Source organism: Hylobates moloch, unplaced genomic scaffold (assembly GCF_009828535.3).
Source record: "Hylobates moloch isolate HMO894 unplaced genomic scaffold, HMol_V3 SCAFFOLD_14, whole genome shotgun sequence".
Classification (NCBI taxonomy): domain Eukaryota; kingdom Metazoa; phylum Chordata; class Mammalia; order Primates; family Hylobatidae; genus Hylobates; species Hylobates moloch.
In genome coordinates this window covers 54,431,567-54,452,769 of record NW_026652289.1, presented here as the reverse complement: position 1 = coordinate 54,452,769, position 21,203 = coordinate 54,431,567, and the positions used below count along the sequence as shown (strand labels likewise).

Here is a 21,203-nt window from a genome sequence, read left to right as displayed (position 1 = left end):
AATCATACCCACCTCCCAGGATTTTAATTGTTATTGTTGGTTTTTTCGGGTTTTTTTTTTTTTTTTTTGGAGGTGTGAGGCAGAGTTTATCAAACATGTTATCTCGCTAAATCTTCCCAATTACTCAAAGAGGAAAATTATTCTATTTCCTCCTTTTTACAGATGAGCTAACAGGTTCAGAGAGGTTAAATAACTTGCCCAAGGCCACACAGGAGGTAAATAGTGAGCTAGGATTTAAATTCGTGTTTATGTGGCCTCCAAAATTAATGCTCTGAGTCACTTTGTGAGTCCAAGAATGAACATCTCTGCCCTTCTGGGTAGGCCAGAATTCCCAAGATGGCCTGCAGCACCTGGTCAGGGTTCTGGATGGGGCACCTGGAGAGCTGGGTTGGGCCAGAACTGCTCCAGGCTTGGGGGTTGAGGGCAGGGCTCCAGAGGCAGATGGCAGTACAGGGTGCAGGACATACCTGGTAAATGGCCGTCCCTGTCAGTGTAGCTGAAAGCACCATCTTCAGCGGGAGACGGAATCCTGTAGTCCTCAAAGGAAGGAGGGTGGTGAACAGCACCACTCAGGCCCAGGAGCCCTCCTCCCTCCCAAGGGGCCCAGGAAAAGGGCCAGCAGGACCCTGAATGACCAAGGCCAGGCCAGGGTCTTCCCCCTGTCCCAAGCTGGTAGTTGTCCCTCTTGATGACAAGGATTCCGGGGAGCAGGAGCCAGTCCTCCACTGCAGCCATTCTGTGCAAGGGAGGGTAACGTCCCCTGTCACGCTCAGCCTCAGCTCCCAACCCCATACCTGGCTGTGGAGTGTAGATGCAGTGTCTCAAGCAGACCCGGGCCCAGGACAGGAGGCCATGCTTGGAGGTGTGGGAGCTGCAGAAAGACCCAGGCAGGTGCAGGGTCCTCAGGGGAAGCCCCTTCCCTGAGGGCGAGCCCCAGAGGCTGGTCATTCTGCCCCTCTGCCCCTGCCATGCTGCCCAGTGCCAGCTTCCCAAGCACGGCTGCTAACCAGCCCAATCCACTGGCCCACAGAGGGTGTGTCAGAGACCCCACCTGCTTCCCAGCTTCTTCCTGCAAAGGAGGTTCCTCAGATATTCCTCAGAGTAGCTGCTCTGCAGCCCCTGTGGAGACAGACAATTGAACAAGCAGATGAGACCTGCCTCGACCCATTCGTGGGTCCCTGGCTCAGGGAACTAGAGTGTTCACCAAGCAGGTGCTCCATAAAAAACCTCTTGGCCATGGCGGTGGTGGTGAGTGTGGAGGGGGCTGACATGTGGGGGTGAGGTCCGTGCCCTCCAAAGCTTCCCTTTTCTCTCTCACAAATACAAGGCCAGTCTCCTATCAAAGAACCATCAATGCCAGCAAGTTCTTCCTAAGATCTGTCTCCAACTCTCACCTGCTTTACTCAGTCACATCTCATCACCGTTTCTTCCCACCCCTAGCCCTCTGGCCTCTGCTAGCTGAAACTGGGGCAAAGGGAAGCTTGTGTCCCACGGGCACATCCTAGACCAGGACACAGGAGAGGGTCATTCCAGGTCAGACCCCCTCAGGCTTCTCCTCCTGCTACTGCGCAAGGGAGATCACAAGGGTGACCAGATTTGTCTAAGCCACATTCCAGGCCTTAAGCTGCCTGTGAAGTGGCAGAGGCCCATGGGAAGATGGGGTGAGCCCCTGCCCTGAATCACTGGGAGAACACAGGCAATTGTCACTTGTTGCCACGACAACCCTGGGATCCAGGGCAGGAGTGGGTCAGCTCAAAGCTTGCTGGGGGTCCTTTGAGACTTAAACCTCTTTGACCAAAGTCCAAAGAGGATTTTACACCTCTCAAGCCTGGGAGGAAAGGCTGGCAATGGAGAGAGAGGTGGGGTGGTGAAAACCCCGGAAGAGAAGGTAAAGGGGCATGCCTCAGGCACTGTGTGGCCCTGGTGGGCCGCTCCCTCTTCAGAGCCAGCTGTAAACAGGAGGGGCCATGGGCTTCCTCGAGGAGTGTTAGCCTCAGCAGGGCAGGAGCTACAAGTGCTCAGAACTCCCTGCCTGCCACGTGGGAGCCAAGCCCGGAGTCCATGGGCCTTCTCGGACCAGAGTAGCCCAAAAGGGACCCGGGGCTCTCCATCCTGCCTAGGGATCTCACTCATTCTCTGGATTCAGTCTGACCTTGCTGAGTTAACACCCAGTCCCAGCCCCTCTGCTCAGCTCCAGACTTTGAGCAGCACACCCTTAGGACCAAGCATCATCTCAGGAGCACCTGCTCCTCCCTCCACCTTCCCTGGGCCAGCAGCTGGCACCACCACCTACCTGCTGGCTGCCCAGGTGCCTCCCATCAAGTCTTTCCTTCCCCTGCCCTGTCTGAAGAGAAGCCATGCCCTTTGGCCTCTATGTCCTAAGCCTTTCTCCTGAGTCTGTTCTTCTTTCCCCTTTGAGGGTCTCTGCAGAGCTTTCTTCTTCCTCCTCTCTCAGCAGAAAGAAGTAGTGGACCCCGCCCCCTGCACCCACAGTCCCAGCACCCGCTGCAGGTTTCACATTGCACTGTAGGTGTTTGGTGCTGCATCTGTCTCCCCTACCACACTGGGAGCTCCTGGAGATCAGACACAAGTCCATCAGCTCCAAGTCCACAGCACTGAGCCCAGGGCCTGACATACGGTAGGTGCTTAGAAGGCTTTTTAGTAAGATTGAAGTATCTTCTAAGAATTCTCTTTTACCATGATGCATTCATCCATCCATCCTTCCTTCCATACATCTTTCCTTTGATCCATCCATCCATCCATCCATCCATTCATCCATCTATTCAAAAATTCAAAAATATTTGCTGAGTATCTATTAAGGGCTAAGACCCACCCAGTGCTGCAAACATAATGAACAAAACAGACACAAAACCATCTCTTCCCCTTTACTCATGCTCTTTCCTGTGCCTACAATGCCTGCTCCTTATTCTGTCAGTCTACCTCCTCTAGGAAGCCCTCCCAGCCCTCCCCTTTATCTGAAATTATTCAACCACATCCAACCTAGAGTTGATTCATAATGCAGTTCTGCCCTGGGTGCTTCCTGAATCATCTCAGTATGTGCAGAACTCGGATTAGGCACAAGGCTCCACGCTGTCTCTCCAGCCGGATCTCAGTGTTTCACAGACAGAGCTATGACTCTCCTGGCTTCTGACTCAGTTCTGCTTTGTTAAGTCCCTACTATTCACACAGCCCAGTGCCACGGGCATCTTGGGTGCCAGTCAAGGGCCCAGCCCAGCCTTTGCCTAGGGAGGGAGGACTAAGCAGTCACTCAGCAAACATTTTCTGAGCATCTGTTCTGTGCTGGGCCCTACACCAAGCACAGCCATGTATCTGGGACCACAGATATGGGGGAGTAGGGCTGTCTTGGGTGCTGAGGAAGAGCTCATCCCAGGTCTGCCCCTTTACCTTGGAGCCTGCTCCTGTCCTACGGCTGAAGCTTCTCACCAGCTGCACAGGGTACCAAAGGCTCAGGAATCCAAGGCCCAGCAGGAGAGGCAGGGAGGCCAGCAGGGAGTAGTACTTGTAGATCTGGACAGACAAACACCCAGACAGACTACCTTCCACCTTCTTCCCCCAGCCAAGAACCAGAATCCATTGCCCTTCCCACCTCACACTGGGCCCTGAGGATGGTCTGGAGGGCCATGGGAAGGCTTCAGCTCTATGGTTCCCAACCTGCCACCCAGCGCAAACCTGCCCACTTCCCCTTCTTGAGCCCTGCAGAGATGCTCACCCCTCCCCCAGGCTCCTGGACCCCCACGGGCCTGAGAGGAGCCAAGAGGAGGAGATCACTTGATTCCCTCCTGCCCCCCACTGGAAAGGATACCTCTTTCTGTTTCTGTGTTCCCAGAGCATTAGGAACAGTTCTGAAAATCACACGAAAGCCTGCCTTTGCCTACATATAGTTTTCAACCTGAGCATCAGGAAAGTCTATGCCCTACTTCCCAGGGCTGAGGCCTTCCTGGGGGTGGGCATTTTGTATACTCATTCATTTATTTGTTGGTTCAATATACTTTTATTGAGAGCTTAGTATGTGCCAGGTTCTAGGTGGTGAAAAAAAGCCACCAAGTCCCCCCTCTCAAAGCAACCTCTTAGTCTTCACCTCCACCCTGAGGGACTGGTATTATCAGCTCCATGGACGGATGGAGAAACGGTCTCAGAAAGGTGGCACTGTTTCCCCAAGGCACTTGGTACCACCTGGCATCATTTTGTTTGTGTGTCGTGTCTCCCCTTCTGAAATGACAGCTCTTGGGAGGCTAGGGACTGCGTTTGTCTTGTTCACAGCTGTAGTCCAGTGCCTGGAAATGTCCCTGGTGCAAAGTATGTGCTTCAAATATGTTGTTGAACGAATGGGTGAGTGAATGAAGTGGTGAATGAAGCTGGATTCACACTCAGGTTGTCTGGCTCTAAAGCCTGTACCATCACTCTTTGAGTTCTAGACAGGACAGCTTCACAGCCCCAGCCAGCAGCCAGTGAGCAAGGTGCTGAGGCGCTGGAATCCTCCTCTTGGCCCTCTAAGACCATCCCTGACTTCGCACTTGCTGGCCTCCATCACGCTTCACTTCCATTCCCTCTCCAGCCTGACCAAAGGGAAGCTGGGGAATCACTAACACAGGCGTTGGCGGTGGGGGCCATTTCAGGCTTTCTCTTCCCCCTACTCCGCCCACTTCCCTTTCTCTGCCACCTCCTAGACTTAAAGCTCCTGAGGGCTGGGCCCAGTCGCCTTGTTCCCTGCCTCTCCTGCAGAGCAGCCAAGCTTGGAAGGGGCACGTGTTTGAAGGCATGGAATCCCATGCACAATGGAAGGCTGCAGGGCGGCCCGTCATAGAATCAGAGCTCAAAGGAGGCACTGTGGTTTGAGTAGGTTGCTCTGTGCGCCCCTCTGCCCTAGGCCATTGTGATCAGTGGTTACCTTGGGCACCTGGGGACACTCTGCCCTCTGCCAGACCTGGACCCCAAGGTGGGCCCAAGACAGCATGCTGCCGAGCAGGTGTGCAGCTGTGTGGCCAGCCGTGGCACAGGCGGCCAGAGGGTAGTAGAGGGCAGCGTAATAGAACAGTCCCAGTATCTTCCAGGCCCCTGGAAGGTGAAACAAGCAGAGAGACTCATGCTGGAGAGGCAGACATGGGGCCTGCAGTGAGCCCACCCAGGCCTCTCTCCTGTCTCCAGCTTCCAAGCCCTTCAGCACGTTCAGTGGGCAAGAACTCTAGGTTCAAATCCAGGCTCTGACTAGTCTCAACTCTGTGATCTTGGGCAAGTTACCTCTTGGAGCCTCAGTTTTCCCATCTGTAAAATGGAAATAATCACAGTATATTAGCAAGAGCAAAATGAGAAGGTGTATATATAATGCTTAGCATGGTGCCTGAGCAAATACTCAATTTAAGATACTACTTCCCTGGCTCTCAGTTCCTCCACTGCAAAATGGGGCTAATATGCATACTTTGTGGCATTGTTGTAAAGACTGGATGGTCTAAAGAGGTCATGTCTCAGGATAGCAGCCCATCTCATTGACAGCTGTTCCTGTTACCCTCATCTCCTTGAGCTAAGCTTAAAACTCCAAGACCCCACCCCATCCGCATCCCATCACACCAACCCCAGGGCCTGGGGGTCAGTGGGTACCTTGGCTGGGTGCTGAGGCAAGAGTCAGGAAGGGCAATGGGTCCTCGTCGGGGAGCAGCAAACACAGGGAGCTGAAGAGGACCATGAAGACAGCAGCAGGCACTGCCTGGGGCCTGTCCCCAGCCAAGAAATCCACAGGGCTAGCACAGAGGCAAGGACAGGGCAGGAGGGAGTTGCTCAGCCCCTGCACCCCCATCACCTCCCAGCTGTATTCCATAAATCAAGGAGGTGGAGTCAGTCCCACTTTCAAGATGGGAGAATAAGGCCCCTTCATTCATTCATTCCATAGATATTTGTGGAGTACCTCTTATCTACCAAGCTCTGGGCCCTGTGCCAAAGGGACTTGGGACACACATACAGTGGGAAGAAGCCCTAAGACTGCTCCCTCCGCCCACCCTGGAAGCTCCAGGAAGCAGCCACCTCCACACTAATTGGTCTGTCTGGGCTGGCAAACCTTCAGAGAACTCAGCGAGTCACAACATCCTTGTACAACGGCCGCCGCCCTGGGCTGGGTGTGGACCCAGGGCAGAGGGCAGACAGCAGGCATAGCTGTCCCAGGCATCACCCCTATGGGCTCAGGGCAAGCCACTCAGACCCTCAGCTTCTGCACTGCAGCTTGCATTCATGCTCTGAGAGGTTCATTCTCCCTCAAACACTGCGCCAGCCAGGGCAAGCTCTTTCTGGGGCCAACCGGAGACCCCAGGCTGGTTCCCCACAAAACCAGCACAGCAAGACCTGCCTCGGTGCACAGTCTGGGTCTGGGATGCGAAGCTGTCTATACCAGGGAGCCACCCATCACCTGCCCCAACCCTCTGGTCTCTCGCGCACTAGCTTGCCCAGCCCCATCTCCTCAGGATCATGCCTGTCCAGGCTCTGGGGTCACAGGGCTGAAGGAGATAGCAGAAGAAGGCTCCAGCTATAGGGGCTAGATGTCAGTCCCCAAAAATCTGCCTTCAAGCATTAGGGTCCAGGTGATACCCTCAGGGAAGATGAGGGTCAAGATGGCATAGGGATGGTCACGTCAATCCACACATGGAGGGCTGCCTGAGAAGGTACACTCTGAAGCTGGGTCCTGTCAGGCTTGTTTCCCTAGGGTCTGGGTTGGAGTCCTTTCTGCCAGGTGGGCTTGAGCAAGTCCCTCCCACTTCCTCTGGGGGTCCTGATTAAACCTGGAGACCTGGGTGGGGGTGAGGAAAGCCCCAGGCTGAGGGCAATAGGGATGTCATTGAAGCCAGAGCTGCCTTTTAGGTACCTAACAAATCACCCACCCTCCCAGAGTGACCCTGTCAGCTGGGTTCCCTGAGTGGGGGTGCCCAGGCCATGGCACCAACCTGGGCAGGCCGGGCCTGCCACGCACACAGTCAGGCCAGAGCTGGCGGCGCCTCACCAGCACGGCCAGGAGCAGCAGCACAAGGATCTGAAAGGAGAGTGCAGACGAGGGCTTGGGGCGCCCAGGCCTCCCCTGAGGGTCTGAGTTTGAGGGCTTGGACTCAGGCCCCAGGATATCCCCTACCTGCCCAGTGCACACTCATGTGGCATCTTGGGGACTGGTCAAGGGGTGACAGACATCTGGGAGTTTGGACTTGCATACTGGTTTGGGCCCCCAAGCTGGGAGAACTCCCAGATAGCTCCCCCCACCCAGGATCTCCCAGGGCCCCCCTTCACCAGCCCCAGCGGGGAACACAGGTCCCACTGCCCAGGCTGGCAGCAACTTGCAAGCCAGGTTCAACTTGGGTTGGACTCACTGACAGCGAGGCCAGGCAGGCGTGGTACAGGCCAGGTGGTACGCTGGTGTGGCAGGAGGGCACTTCCCTGCAGGGCAAATGAAGGCTGGCTCAGGCCTATGTCAGACCCCCCTGGGTGTGCAGATGGGTCTGGGGTTCAAGACTGTTCACACTGAGGCTTTATCCACTACCTCCCTCAACCCTCTGATCCCTCCTACACAAGCCTTCCCAGTCCCACCTTCTCAGGGTCATTCTGGGGCCCTCGTGTCCCTGTGATGTGCCGGCCCCATGCCAAGCTCTGGGGTTATAAGACTAAAGGAGATGGGAGGCTCCCAGGAGAAGCAGAGTGGACCGGCTTGGCCTGATCACTTTTTTTTTTTTTTTTTTTTTTTTCTGAGACAGGGTCTTGCTCTGTCACCTAGGCTGGAGTGCAGTGGCTCAATCTCGGCTCACTGCAGCCTCCTGGGCTCAAATGATCCTCTCACCTCAGCCTCCTGAGTAGCTGGGACCACAGGTGTGCAACACCACACCTGGCATTTTTTTTTCTGTATTTTTAGTAGAGACAGGGCCTCACCATGTCGCCCAGGCTGGTCTTGGATTCCTGAGCTCAAGCAATCCTCACGCCTCAGCCTCCCAAAGTGCTGGGATTACAGGTGTGAGCACTTATTCTTGCTCACCCAGATGCTTCCTGTCCTTCAAGGCCTCCCCTCTCCAGGAAGCCCCTCAGACTGCTCCTGGTCTCACAGACCTCTTCTCAGAACTGCGGTTGAGCACACTACCTGGGTCAAGCAGTCAAGGGTTTGGCCCTATGATTTGCCCTCTACTCACTGCCATCTGAGATTGGTCTGTGACTAAAATGATCTCCCCTGGTCCCTCTCTTTTCCTGCTTCCCTCTCATTGAGAGCCTCCGTGGACAGCCATGCAGGTTGTCCACTGCACAAAGATGCTCAGCCAAGGGAACGAACAGGCCACCCTGCTCACCAAACCCAGCACCTGCCCTGGGTTTGCACCTGGGTGAATGCACCTAACTGGAGATCCCTTTCTCTAATTCCACAGAGGCTCCCTATGGCCTGGCAATGGTCCTGCAGTCACCCTGGCTGAGCACAGAGGTAGACCCACAGTGGAGATAGGGGTCACTGAGGACAATGAAACCCTCCGCTTCCCCAGCGGAATCATGTGGCGGAGAAAGGGAGTGAGGCAGGAGTGCTGAGCTCAGGGCTGGCCCTGGCCCTGGGAGAGTAGGCAGGACTGGGTCCCTGGGGAGCAGGAGAGCTCCGGGTTTTCCCAGCTTGGGCCTGGGAGAGCCAGAGGGAGGATGGCAGCATGGGTGAGGCCAGTGGGGTCTGGTGGGCGAGGGCCTGAGATGGAGCCTGGACTGCCGCCAGTCCCTGCCTGCCCAGAGGGCTCAGCCGCCCACCAAAACACCCTCCATTGTATGAAGAGAGGCATCAAGGCTGCATTATCCAGGGGAGCACAGAGCCCTGGGACCCTCTGCTGGGTCAGCTTGGTCTATCCTGCTCGCTTTCTCTCAGGAAATCCCAGCGGGCGAGCGGTGGGAAAGAAACCAGTCACTTGGTGGAGAGGCAGAGTAAGTCAGCTCTGGGCAGCTTCCTGGCCAGGAGACCAGCCTCTTCCCAAAGTAGAACTGGGCTCATGAGTAGCTGCCACGAAGGGAGCAGGTTCCCACCGTTGGCGCTCCAGTCTCAGGCTCCCCACCTCCAGCTCCAAGGCCTCTCACTCCGGCGTGTAGGGCAGCCCTCCCTCTCAGCCTGCATCTCCCCGAATGACTAGGTCCTGCTCCACCTGTAAACCTGGGCCCGGCAGGGACTTGGAAAACTGTCCCTGGAGTAGTTTGACCATTTTCCTATGGACCTTATCCCAAACCAGCCCCACCCCCAGAAATGCCCTCCAGGGCCCTGTCTCGGGGAGCCTCTGGCCCTTTCTGTATCACCTGAGGTCCCCATCTGACCTCTCAGCTCAGTGTGAGGGGTCAGATGGGGATCTCAGGTGGCACGGAAATGAGCAAATGTTTGGCTAGTGGCTTGTGGCCCCATGTTTTGTGCCATGAGACAGGCAGGATGGCACAGACATAAAGACCTTGGAGAGGGTGGTGAGCTTGATCCTGGGACAGGCACAGCAGGTGCTGAAGGATGCGGAGGAGGGAGAACTTTGGGCAAAAGGAGGTGGTATCTGATTGGAGTTTAAAAAATGGTTAGTGGCCGGGAGCAGTGGCTCACGCCTGTAATCCCAGCACTTTGGGAGACTGAGGCAGGCAGATCAACCAAGATCAAGAGTTTGAGACCAGGCTGGCCAACATGATGAAACCCTGTTTCTGCTAAAACTACAAAAAAAATTAGCTGGGCGTGGTGGCCCGCACCTGTAATCCCAGCTACTCGGGAGGCTGAGGCAGGAGAATCACTTGAACTGGGGAAGCGGAGGTTGCAGTGAGCCAAGATCGCGCCACTGCACTCCAACCCGGGCAACAAGAGCGAGACTCCACCTCAAAAAATAAATAAAAGACGGTTAGCATCTCTTTAGGCAAAGAAGGGGAGAGGCAGCTGCAGGTGGAGGGAAGTGCATGAGGAAGCAGAGGGGCAGGCGACAGGCAGCGTGGCTGGGGCTGGGCAGGCCTTCCAGTTTGATTGCAGCCCAGAGGTCAGGTGAGATGAGGTCACAGCAAGCATGGGAGGCCCCGGGAAGCCACTGAGGGTGTTTGAGCCATTGAATGTTCTGGATTTTAGGAAATTTCTGTGGCTGACTCCACTGCCATCAGTGTTCATCCACCCCAACTCCAGCCTGAGAGTGCTGGGGCACTGGGCACTCCGGAGTTCTTCAAAGCTCTGAAGCAACATGTCCCCAGGGTGTCTGACTCACACAGACAGAGGTGAACCCAAGTTCATTTCTTTGGGATTCCCCTGAGCTCCCAATTTTCTGCTCCCACTTTGGGGGCAGGGGGATGGCAGGCAGCTCAATTGGTTTGGCTAAGTAGATTCAAACAAATCTCTTTGTTCTTATGGGTGTCATGCCCTGCAGTGGGAGAAAGGAGCTGAATCTTCTAGATGTCACCCACATGAGGGACTGGACTCCCCATCACCCAGTGCCTGACATACACACAACTTTATTCTGGGACCACAGCTACATTTACAGGCACCTGGCCCCCAGCCAGTGCCCAGGCCCTGAGGCTCCCAAGGACACAGCTTCAGATTAGAGCCTTCACCTAGGTCAGAAACCATCCTCATGGGTTCCTGGGCCTGTCCTCATTCTGGTCCCTTGCAGCCCACACATACACAGCAGGATATGTGGAGCCCACAGGCTCTCGGTCAGTCAGGCAAGATCAGCGGGGAGCATGCCCTTGCTGACTGCAGGCTATTTTCCAGGTGGTCAGAACCCTGAGTCCTCCAAACAACAGCTCCTTCCCCGAGGCCTGGGTGGAGCCTCTGTCCCTGCTGGATGACCCAAGCCCAGCCAGGCCGCAGCCCCAGCCCCTGGAGAGGCACGCAAGGATTTTTCCTTCTCAAGTTTCAGGTTTTGATGGAGAACAGATGTGCACACATCTGGCTCGGCAATCCCCAGCCTCACCTTTCTACTTCTCCAAACCACCAGACAGAGCAGGGAGATAGGGGATGGGGCCAGGCCTGGGAACAACAGGGGAGAACTGGCTCTGGGTCCTACACAGGCAAGGCATCCTGGCAGGAGGTGGGGGACACAGAAGGGGCCCAGCTCCTCCACCAGGGTGCCCAGACTAAACCCCGGTAGAATGGACCCAGGCAAAGCAGCTGTGGCTGGGTTCTCAGGCCACCCTGGAGTGGGCTGCCTTCCTGCTCCCACCCTCACCTGGGCTGGCCTGAGCACTCCTGCTAAAGGGAATAGGCTCTCCTCATCCTCTGAGACCATCCAAAGACAACAAGGGTGCTTGTTTACTCAGTGACTTCTCCCCAGGCTTTCTCCCTTTGGTTCTCTGCCTTCCCCGAATCCCCCAGCCTGCCCAGAGAACCTGACACTTGGAAACACCACACCCAAATGCTCACCGCAGAGACCAATAACCCCTTGAAGGGAGGTCTGCTTGCCTCAACTGCTCTCAGCAGCTTCCCCATCCTGGCTATGGGCCAGAATCACCCAGGGAGCCATCCCTGCAGATCTGAATCATCTGTATTTTTAACACATCACACAGGTCTTTTGAGGTGACCAGCCTTAGGTATCTTAACAGCAGGGTGAGGGGTGTTGTTCTCATGTAACAGAGGCAGAGACTGAATGAACCCCAAAGGCTGTGACTTGCCCAAGGTCACACAGCAAATGAGTGGCAGAGCCAGACCTAGCAGCCCCTTCCCAGGAGCTGCTCCCTGGCCAGTTGCAACCTCTGCCATCACCCCATTCTGATGGCCGGCAGAGTGAGGTGGGGGGGGTTCCACACTTACCCCTCTGGCTGGAGCTCCTCACCCCCCTGGGGCTCATCGATGTACCAGCTGCCGTAGGAGTAGTCCTCTGTGGCCCCGGGGGAGGTCTGGTTCCCTGCTGGCTGGGACGACATTCTCTGGCCTTTCTCCTTTGACCCCAGGCGAGAGAAAAAAAAGCCACTACAGATGTGAAAAGAAGCTTAAAAGAGAGAGAGAAAAAAAAGAAAGACGGAAAACCCCAACAAAGAAACATTTCTTTTTAATTCTGAAGGTGACTTTCTTACTTTTAGCTCTCTGGGAAAAGCCCGTCAGGGACTGGGGGCCTGAGCAAGCTGGCACGGGAGGAGGACAGGGCCTCTCGTGTCCCCTCCTCCCTTCCCGCCCATCGCACCGGTCCTGCAGAGATAGCTGTCCCCTTGGGGCCCCGGGGCTCCCGCTGGCTCATCTGTCTGACCAACCACCAGCAGGCATTTGTTCAAAGGACCATTTTCAAAGGCTTGTCCAGTCTAAGCTGCCTAAAGAGACGCCCCTTCCTTCCCCCTTCCCAAGCCCACCTAGACAGACCCACAGACACACCAGAAGGGAGGCCCAGGGAGGAGGGAGTTGCAGAGATGAAAGGGTAGGCAGCCCACGGCCAGCTCCGCACTGCCTGCCTGGGCCCTCCCAGCTGGGCTCCCTGGAGCCCCTCCCCCAGCCTCAGCCTGCCCCTTTCTGGCCCCTTTGGGCCTCGGAGATGGAAACACACCATAATCCTTGACAAAGCCCCCCTCCTGGGGGAGGAGGCCCCAGCACCATTGGCGGCCTGAGCCCTGCAAGGGTGTGGCCAGGAGCCACCCCCACCCCCGCACCTGACTTCACACACATACCTGCCTTCAGCGCCTGCCCCAGAGCTCCCACGCCTCTGCCCGCCACATCTGCAGTGCCCCACACAGACAGGAGACCAGCATTACAGCAACAACCGAGTGAGACGGACCGCTGGGGCTGGGCTGGGCCGGAGGCAGGGAAGGGGAATCTGTCCGTTTCTTCTCCTAGGGTTTCCATGAAGGAGGCAACATGTGTCTCATTGGTAAACCCTTTTTGTTCCTACAAGTTGATTTCACAAGAGATAACTCACCCCCACAAGGCGGAAATTAGCTCTTTAAACACAAACCAGACCCACGGGTAGGCAAGAGGAGCCCCGCCTGCCTCCTGCTCCTCCTGGAGTGAGGTTGAGGGTGAGCAAGGCAAGGTCTGGGCCAGGGCGGAGGGCTCCTGCCCATTGTCCCTCCCCAGGAGCAGGACCCCTGCCCCGGCCTGGAGGGAGGGGCGAGAGGCAGAAGAAGGTAGAAAGCAATTCTCAGGCCACTGTCCCTGGTGGAGGTTTAGGCCCCTGAAACTGTGAGGGTCCTTCCAATACCCTACAAGGGGCTTTGGCTTTGACCCTGTCAGCTAAGACAGTCATTCAACAGCTTTTTTAAAAAGACATTATTCATTTAGTCTTTTAATTTAAATTTATTGAACACCCACTATGTGCCAGCACTGTTCTGAGCCCTGAGGCAGGAGAGATTACAGTTCAGGGGGGACACAGCCAGATAACTAAATCCCCTCCAAAGTCTGAGGGTTACAAAGGGAAGCACAGGTTGAGCTGGTCTATACCATGGGAAACCAAATTTAGTCCAAGAGTATTTGGGGATGGGGGAGATTCCTGAAGAAAATAACCTTTCCGTGGTGATCTGAAGGGCAGGGGAAAGTCTGCTGAGTAGAGGGTGGCAGGCTTAGGATGAGGATGGGGGTGGGGGGAAGTGTGTTCCCCGCAGAGGAAACAGCAAGGGTGAAGTCTCAGAGTAGACAGGGCTTGAAATCCTCGAGGCTCTCATTCAAATTCTCAAGCCCACAGGGCAGGATTAGGGGCTGAGCACCCTGCTAGCCTGAGTTCCTCCCCCTTCTTCCCAAATGGCCCTTCTCGCAGGAAGAGGGCTCTGTTGCTCTCCACCATCCCACAGAGATATCAGCGTCTGCTGACTCAGAGCTGAACCCAAGCTTTATTTAATGTAATGCAGGAGCCCACACTGGCCCTTTTGATCCCAGGGATGCAGGAAACTTGCCTTCCAGGCGCGGGCGTGAGCTCCCGGAGGGCGCGACTCTATCCCTCTCGCCCCTCCTCCTGCCTTCCCCTGATGCTCAGCGTCTGGCCCTTGGGTAAGAGGGACTTTAGAAATTGAGCTTGGCAAAGCCATTGCTTGTTCCGGCGGCCAGTATTCATTTGTGGGCCTGTCCTATACAGGCGGCTGCTGTGCCCTGAGGCTCACCAGCTGGGCTTCCCAGAGCCCCCGTGCCCACACCACAGCCCAGCAAGCCCTTCCCTGCTCAGGGGTCTCAGACTGTTACCTTAGGGAGCAACCAACTCCCATCTGATTTTAAATTCATCCCCAACCATTGGAGTCCAGTTCCAGACAAGAAGCCCACTCCCTCTACAAGGCAGCGGTGTCAGGGGTTAGACATCCTTGCCTATCAGAAACCATGCCCTTTGGCCAGGTGTGGTGGCTTACACTTGTAATCCCAGCACTTTGGGAGGCCGAGGCGGGTGGATCACCTGAGGTCAGGAGTTGGAGACCCAGCCTGGCCAACAAGGCGAAATCCCATCTCTACTAAAAGTACAAACAATTAGCCAGACGTGGTGGTGCACACCTGTAATCCTAGCTACTAGGGAGGCTGAGGCAGGAGAACTGCTTGAACCCGGGGGGCAGAGGTTGCGGTGAGCCGAGATCGTGCCACTGCACTCCAGCCTAGACAAAAGAGGCAAACTCCGTCTCAAAAAAAAAAAAAAAAGAAAGAAAGAAGGAAAGAAAGAAAAGAAACCATCCTCTTGGTCACACCGACCTTCGCCTCACTCCAAGGTGGATGTGCATCAGCCTGATGGTTGATCCATCAGCCGGCTTGTTTTTTAGGTTGGTCAGGCTGGTCTCGAACTCCCAACCTCAGGTGATCCGCCCGCCTCGGCCTCCCAAAGTGCTGGGATTACAGGTGTGAGCCACTGCGCCCAGCCCAACCTCTTCCTTGGAGGAAGCCTAACTCTGCCTTCCCCAGGCTGGTTTGGCAGCGAGCAAGATGAGTCAAGCCCTGCACCAAATGGAACCTGATGTGTGGTAGGGCTTAGGGGAGACAACACCAGAGGGGAAGTGAAGTGGGGAAAGAGAAGAGAGACAGACGGGAGTTGGCTGTTTGAGACAAGGTGGTCAGGGAAGGCCTCACTGAGAAGGTGGTATGTAGCTGATACCTGAGGGGAGAGAGGGAGGTACCAGTTGGGCACTGTGTTCATCTGTTTTGCATTGCCGTAAAGGAAAACCTGACTCTGGGTAACTTATAAGGAAAGGGGGTTTATGTGGCTCACAGTTCTGCAGGCTGTGCAGGAAGCAGCACGGCACCAGCATTGGCTTCTGGGGAGGGCCTCAGGAAACCCACAATCGTGATGGAAGGTGAAGGGGGGTCAGGCAGGACACTTGGCGAGAGAGGGAGCAGAAGAGATGCCAGGTGCTTACAAATAGCCAGCTCTCACATGAACTGATAGAGCGAGAACTCACTCATTACCGTGGGGAGGGCACCAAGCCATTCAGGAGGGATACCCCGCAATGACCCAAACACCACACACCAGCCCCACTTCCAACACTGGGGGTCACATTTCAACATGAGATTTGGACGGGACACATATCCAAACCATATCAGGCACTGAGGAAAGGCAATCAGGTTGCCTGAAGGAGCCTCCATCTGCCCAGGGGTTGCAGCCAGGCTGGCAGAAAGGGACCCCAGCCGAGCCCAGGCACAGTCCCTTCCGCACCCCCCACGGAGAGCCCAGTGCCAACAATACCACCTCCCTCCTCATGGGGAGACACAGAGGCCACCAAGGGAGGCCCTAAGCAGAGGGGAGGAAATGGTGAGCTTTGTCCTTTTCCCCTGGTGTGGGCCTAGCAAGCAGAGGGCAGCCTTGTGCCTGGCACTTTGGCCAGGGCACAGCTGGAAGGTCCAGAGGTAAGGGCCAGGTTTCTGCATGGCAGTGGAGAATGCCTGGTTGGGGAGGCCACCTAGCTGGGTTTGAACCCTGGGACTGGCTATGTGGCCTTGAGTGAGTCTTTTCCCCTCTATGGGTCTTACTGGCCTCTCTCAAATCTGGCCTGGAGATTCTCCAGTTGTGAACTCTCCCTGCAAGGCCTCCCTCCCTGCACACCAGTAACCAGTTGTAACAAGAAGGTCACAGAGAGTTGTTGTGACTTCCTAGGTGCCCCCATTGCCTCCCACCTGCCCCCTCCTGACCCCCAGCTGCCCTGCCCAGTGGTGTGGGCAGGGTGGGCAGGCTGGGTTGAAGATCCATGGATAGCGGGTGGCCGTGTGGCTCAAGCTGCAAGGTGAGCCCACTTCTTGAGCCCAAGGTAACTCCTCAGCTTGGGGCTAGAATCACTTAGAGCTCCCATCTGCAAAATGGGAGGCTTGGCTCTGAGCTGTTAAGAAAGATGCTACCTGGGCAGACAGCAGGAGGCAAGAAGTGTTAGGAAGAGAAGGATGGTAATGATGTGCCCCTGAAGAATTTCTCCAGAGGCCTGGGCAGCAGAGTCAAGGGACTGCCCTCTGGAGCTGGCTTTAAAGGGGCACTGATACCCAGGAAGGTCCAGCCCTGCCCTCAGGAGAGGACGGGCTGGAGAGCAAAAGTGCTCAAAAGACAGAACTGCCGAAGGCTGAGGAGCGGGGAGGGAAAGGAGGAGATGGCTTGGGCAGTCTTGCAGGCTCCCTGGAGGAGGGGGCCTGGGAGCAGGGCCCTGAAGCCTCGGAAGATCTGGAATGGTAGCAAGAATGAATTCACACGTGTCTCAGGAGTGCCAAGAAGGGAAGTCTGAGAGACAAGGAGAGAGCAGCGTAGGGGTCAGGGCAGGGCTGCCTTGCTATGGCCAGCATGAACCCACGTGGGCACTGAGATGAGGCTGATGCCAGTATCCAAGGAGCAGCTCAAGCCAGCAGGACTCCCAACTGGGCACAGATTGGAGGTGGCTAAGCCCTGCTCACTATGGGAGGAGGTCCTAAAAAGCTTCTGGACTCTGAGCCAGTGAAGGCCATCTGCCGTTTGGGCTTGGCACAGAGCTGCTGTGCCCCTCGGGTTGGAGCTAGCCCGTGAAGGCCTTGGGACAGGGCTTCCTTCCTCTCATGTTTTTGTTCAAGTTGATTAAACCTGAGGAATTTTTGCATCCAGGAACAGAGGCCCACGTGCATTTCTGCAGGAGCCTGTGATTATCAAATCCTCAAAGGGCAAAGTGCTAAGCTTAGAAGAAGCTAACAGCAGGCTAGAAGGAATGGGGAAGGCCAGCAGCATCCCCAGAACCTCAGAAACATCCCCTCAAGGACTCCCAGATCTCCCAGAGAACCTCCAGAATCTCAGCAACATTTCTGAGTTTCAGTAACGCCATAAGAACCCCTGCAACCTCAGTATTGCCCCCAAGAACCCCCAGACCTTCAGGAACACATCAGAACCACTACAACACCTCAGGGCACTCAAACTCTGGCAAATCAACCACAGATTGGAAGAAGATGTTCAAAAGCCTGTGAGCATTTGCAGAAAGGCCGGAGACCCCCGTTGCTCTGCACCCTCCCATCTCAGCCCTTGACTCTGAGTCCAGCAGCAAACCCAATAGTTTACAACACTCAAACCTCAGGAACACCCCTAACTTCCATAGCACAGACGAGAACACCCAAGAGAGGCGTTCCAGGAGTGGGGAGACGGCCACTGTGCCCACCTGTGCAGCCCAGTCCCCTTGAGAGTCCATGAATAAGCAGCCAAGAGAGTCAACCTCATGTGGGCCCGTGAGCTTGGGGTGTGCCCTCAGCGGCGCAGCACACTCACACACACATCCAACTGCCCTTCGCACACACACGTGCTTAATTCTGGCACCAGACCAAGTCTCACTCCACACAGCGGGCTGGAAGGCAGTGTCATTGGCTGCCGTGCTCACGGCAGGAAGAGTATGGGTGACTCTCCACCTCCTGTCTCTCTACCTCCTACCTCCCCTGCCATGTGGGAGGGTCAGAAGCAGCATCTGATGTGCGCTTCCTGCAATTCTCATGCCCCCCTCACCAACAGCATCATCATAACATAAAGGATTTAGACCAGGCTGCTCTGGTATGAGGGTGGACACTGGTGAGGAGGAGGAGGGTAGCCGGCTGTTCCAGGGGAGCAGCATGTTCTTTCCCTCCCAGAGGGCTAGGCTAGTACTGACCTGGAGGAGGGAAGGCCGATTTCAGCTCAGAACAAAGGTAGCGTTCTAGAGTAGTGAGGCCCCCATCAAGGGAGGCGATCAAGAAGAGGCTGTTAACATCAAGATGCAACAGAGGGCTTCCTGCCTTCAGAGGACTAGACACAAGGCCATGAAGATTCCCCAGCTATAAGAGCCCCACATTCTCCGTTCCCAGCACATTCCTCCCTGGGGTGGTCACCATGGTGTGGCCTTGAGATGTAGGCTTTGTGCTGCCCTCCTTCCTCACTGAGGACATTGACTGCTGGGCAGATCCCCTGACTTTTCTCTCCTTGTTCCCTTGCTGACCACAGGACAGGGCTGTCCACCAACCTCTTGCCCACAGGCAGTCAGATCCAACTTAGACAGGACTCTGCGAATGTCTCCTGCCTTTTGGAGCTCCTGCTAGCCCCCCGGTGTCCCCTGAGGGCAGCCCTCCCCAGGTCTCCAAACTTATTCATCAGAATTGCTCCAGCCCATCACTCTGCTCACTTCCTGCCCCTAGGCTCTGACTCCTGCTCACTTACCACCCCTCACCCCATGTGCCTTCTCGCTGTTCCCCGACCTGTTCCAATCCCACCTGGCCTCCCAGACTTGGCTCCAGCCTACCTCCAACCAAGCGCTCTCCTGACCTCTCCCTTCCTTGTCTCTTTCCTTTCCTTTATTGATCACTCCCGGAAACTTGTCCCTCCAGCAAGCAGGGTGCTCCCAACACGGGGCCTTCTCCTCTGAGCCCAGCACCAGCTGGGCTGGGATCCTAGAGGGGTGGCTGGTTGTGTGGTCTCGGCAGTTGGCCCTAAGCAACGTCCCCAGCACCTGCTTTAAAAGGTGTTTCATCTGCTCCTCCCGGAAGGCAGCTCCCCACTTCCCTAGTCTGGCTCTGCCCCTCCTCCTGCCCTCACAGACCTCCCGCCCTTGATTCCGGGATCAGAGGAACCTACCCCACCCCCATCTCCAGCTCAGGCGCAGAGCAGGGGCTGGGGCCCCACACAACACACAGGGTGGCTTGTCTCCAGCGGTAGAGCCTCTCCACACCCCCAAACCATTTGCTTGAAACTTGATCTCCTTGGTCCTCAGAGTCACCTCAGTGGAGAAGCCTGCACAGGGCTTTGATGGCTGAGTTTCCCCAGATGTGGCCTTAGAGAAGCTGAGGAACCCCCTACTTACCTCCATTTGTCCCCATCCATCACTCCCAGGGGCCACTGCCTGATGAATTGCCAGAGAGGAACCACCAGCTCGGCTTTTAATAACAGGATCTGCATCCTGCTGCTGCCCAGCTGGGCTGAGGGCCCTGACCACTGCTAAGGGGAGTCATCACGGGGCTTCAGGGCTGGAATTCCAGGTATGATCTATTCCCGGGGGAAGTGAAAAAGGCCCCCCCTCGGAGCTTTCTCTGCTATTTCTCACTCCTCACAGGCAGGCTGGGGTTCTGGAGTCCTGCTCTTCACCCCAAGTACAAGCCTGCAACCTACAACGCTGCAGGACAGTCGGCTGCATCCCCCCTCACCTGAGCACAGGCTCTCCCTGCCCCTCCCTCCCCTTCCTAGAGGGGGCATCCTGCAGGGATGCAAACGAGACTGAGGAAGGAAATGGTGCTCAGAGGGTGCTCCAACTAGGTGCTGTGGCAAGCAGGGCTGGGAGGGAGTAGATAAAGCCCGGGCCAAGAAGTGGGGCCCTAAATTCTCAGGCGAAGGGCCCTGGCGAGGCAGTCTCTTCTTCCTTGAAGGAGAAAGGGAGTGCCATCTATAAAAAGGTGGGACCACAGGCTTTTGCATGTGAGATTGGCTTCCAATGATAGTAAAAGACCCTGGAAGAGAGGGGGACGATGCCAGAGCCAGGCCTGCCCAGGGGAGGCAGGGAGAGAGGGAGAGAGAGAGCAGCTCAAGCCGAGACAGGGAAGCAGCCAGCCAGCTTGGATCTGATCACAATCTTGTCCGTGGAGAAAAGGATTTTTAGTTCCGAAGGGTTAAACCCACCTAAAGAGAAAATTAACCTTTGGCACACTTTTAGGAATCCATTCCCAAGGAATGCCTGCGTGCATATATATGGAGACAAAATTCCCAAGGCCGTTTGTAATGGCAAAAATAATTGGCAACAACCCCAGTATCCATCCATCAATGCTGATAAGTTGACACGCTGAAGTACTATTTTGCTGATAAAAAGAATGAGGTAATTCTCTGTGGACTGACGTGGCAGAACCTCCAAGACATATTGCCAAGTAACAGTAACCAAGAAAGCAAGTTGCTGAACAATACATAAATCGTGATCTCATTTTATGCTTCTTTAACTAGGTAGACATATGTGTATGTATGTGTGTATACATAAAAAGTGAATCTGGCAGACACACAGCAAACTGTTCACAGTGGTCACACTTGGGGGAGGGGTGAATTTTGGAGAATGAAGGAGGATTTTTCACTTGTTTGAAATGCATATTTTAAACTCATATTGCATGTGTAATTCTTTTTAAATAAGCCTGCTGTGAGTAAGGAGCTGTGAAGGCATCACTGAGCTGTGTGAAATTGATTCCGTCCCCAGCCCAATATTGCACACTTCCCAGTCTCCCTTGAAGCTAGATGTAGCCCTTAGACTAGGTATTGGCCAGTGACTTGGAAAAAGAGTGTTAAGCATAATTCCCAGGTTGTGTTCTTAAAAAGAGAGGTGTTCTCTTTACCCCCTCCTCCTTCTAGCTGGGTGGAAAACAGTTGTGATAGCTGGATCTCAGGCAGCCATCTTGGACTATGAGATAGAAGTCATGAGTTAAGTAGAATAGAGCAGTAAGTTAGTGCCAAAGACAGAGCCTTAGCTAAGTCCAGATTATAAGGCTGAAGGAGACTCCTGCTGTACCCCAGACTCCAACACATCCAAAAGAAACTTAAGCCCAGAGAGGCCACATGATATGCCAGGGTCAGTGACTGACCTAGGGGAAGTTTTGCCAGAGATTCCCCACCACCACTACTATACACACACACGCACACACACACACACACACACACAGACACACACACACCTCACTGCTTTTCCCCCCAAGAGCATTCCTTCCTAGAGCTTGGACTCCGTTTCATTCTATGGCTGGGAGACTACTTCTGGGATTGAGGGAAGGCCCCAAATGTTGATTAAGCCAAATGGCAGGATTGGGACACACTTCTCAATACTCTGTCTGATAACACAGCACAACCCCTGCCCACTGCTTGATCTGTCTGTCAATATCTGCCCCTGGC

The 21,203-nt window shown here is 55.3% G+C and overlaps 1 protein-coding gene across 2 annotated transcripts in view; it reads right to left on the bottom strand.

The window, feature by feature from the left end:
* The window catches only part of STRA6 (signaling receptor and transporter of retinol STRA6), a 29,164-nt gene extending 10,381 nt beyond the window's left edge, over positions 1 to 18,783 (bottom strand). Inside the window, exons 1-10 of one of the 2 annotated variants that reach the window (XM_032174909.2) lie at positions 11,756 to 11,883; positions 7,362 to 7,428; positions 6,948 to 7,033; positions 5,617 to 5,756; positions 5,260 to 5,283; positions 4,910 to 5,076; positions 3,406 to 3,528; positions 1,052 to 1,119; positions 795 to 871; positions 468 to 529 (exon numbers count right to left, since the gene is read on the bottom strand). In XM_032174909.2, coding sequence (XP_032030800.1) covers positions 468 to 529; positions 795 to 871; positions 1,052 to 1,119; positions 3,406 to 3,528; positions 4,910 to 5,076; positions 5,260 to 5,283; positions 5,617 to 5,756; positions 6,948 to 7,033; positions 7,362 to 7,428; positions 11,756 to 11,868 — 927 coding nt within the window. In that variant the 5' untranslated portion in view covers positions 11,869 to 11,883. Of the gene's footprint in view, positions 1 to 467; positions 530 to 794; positions 872 to 1,051; positions 1,120 to 3,405; positions 3,529 to 4,909; positions 5,077 to 5,209; positions 5,284 to 5,616; positions 5,757 to 6,947; positions 7,034 to 7,361; positions 7,429 to 11,755; positions 11,884 to 18,594 lie in introns of those variants that run through there. The other variant, XM_058427757.1, reaches the window with a different exon arrangement.
* Positions 18,784 to 21,203: the final 2,420 nt, after the last annotated feature.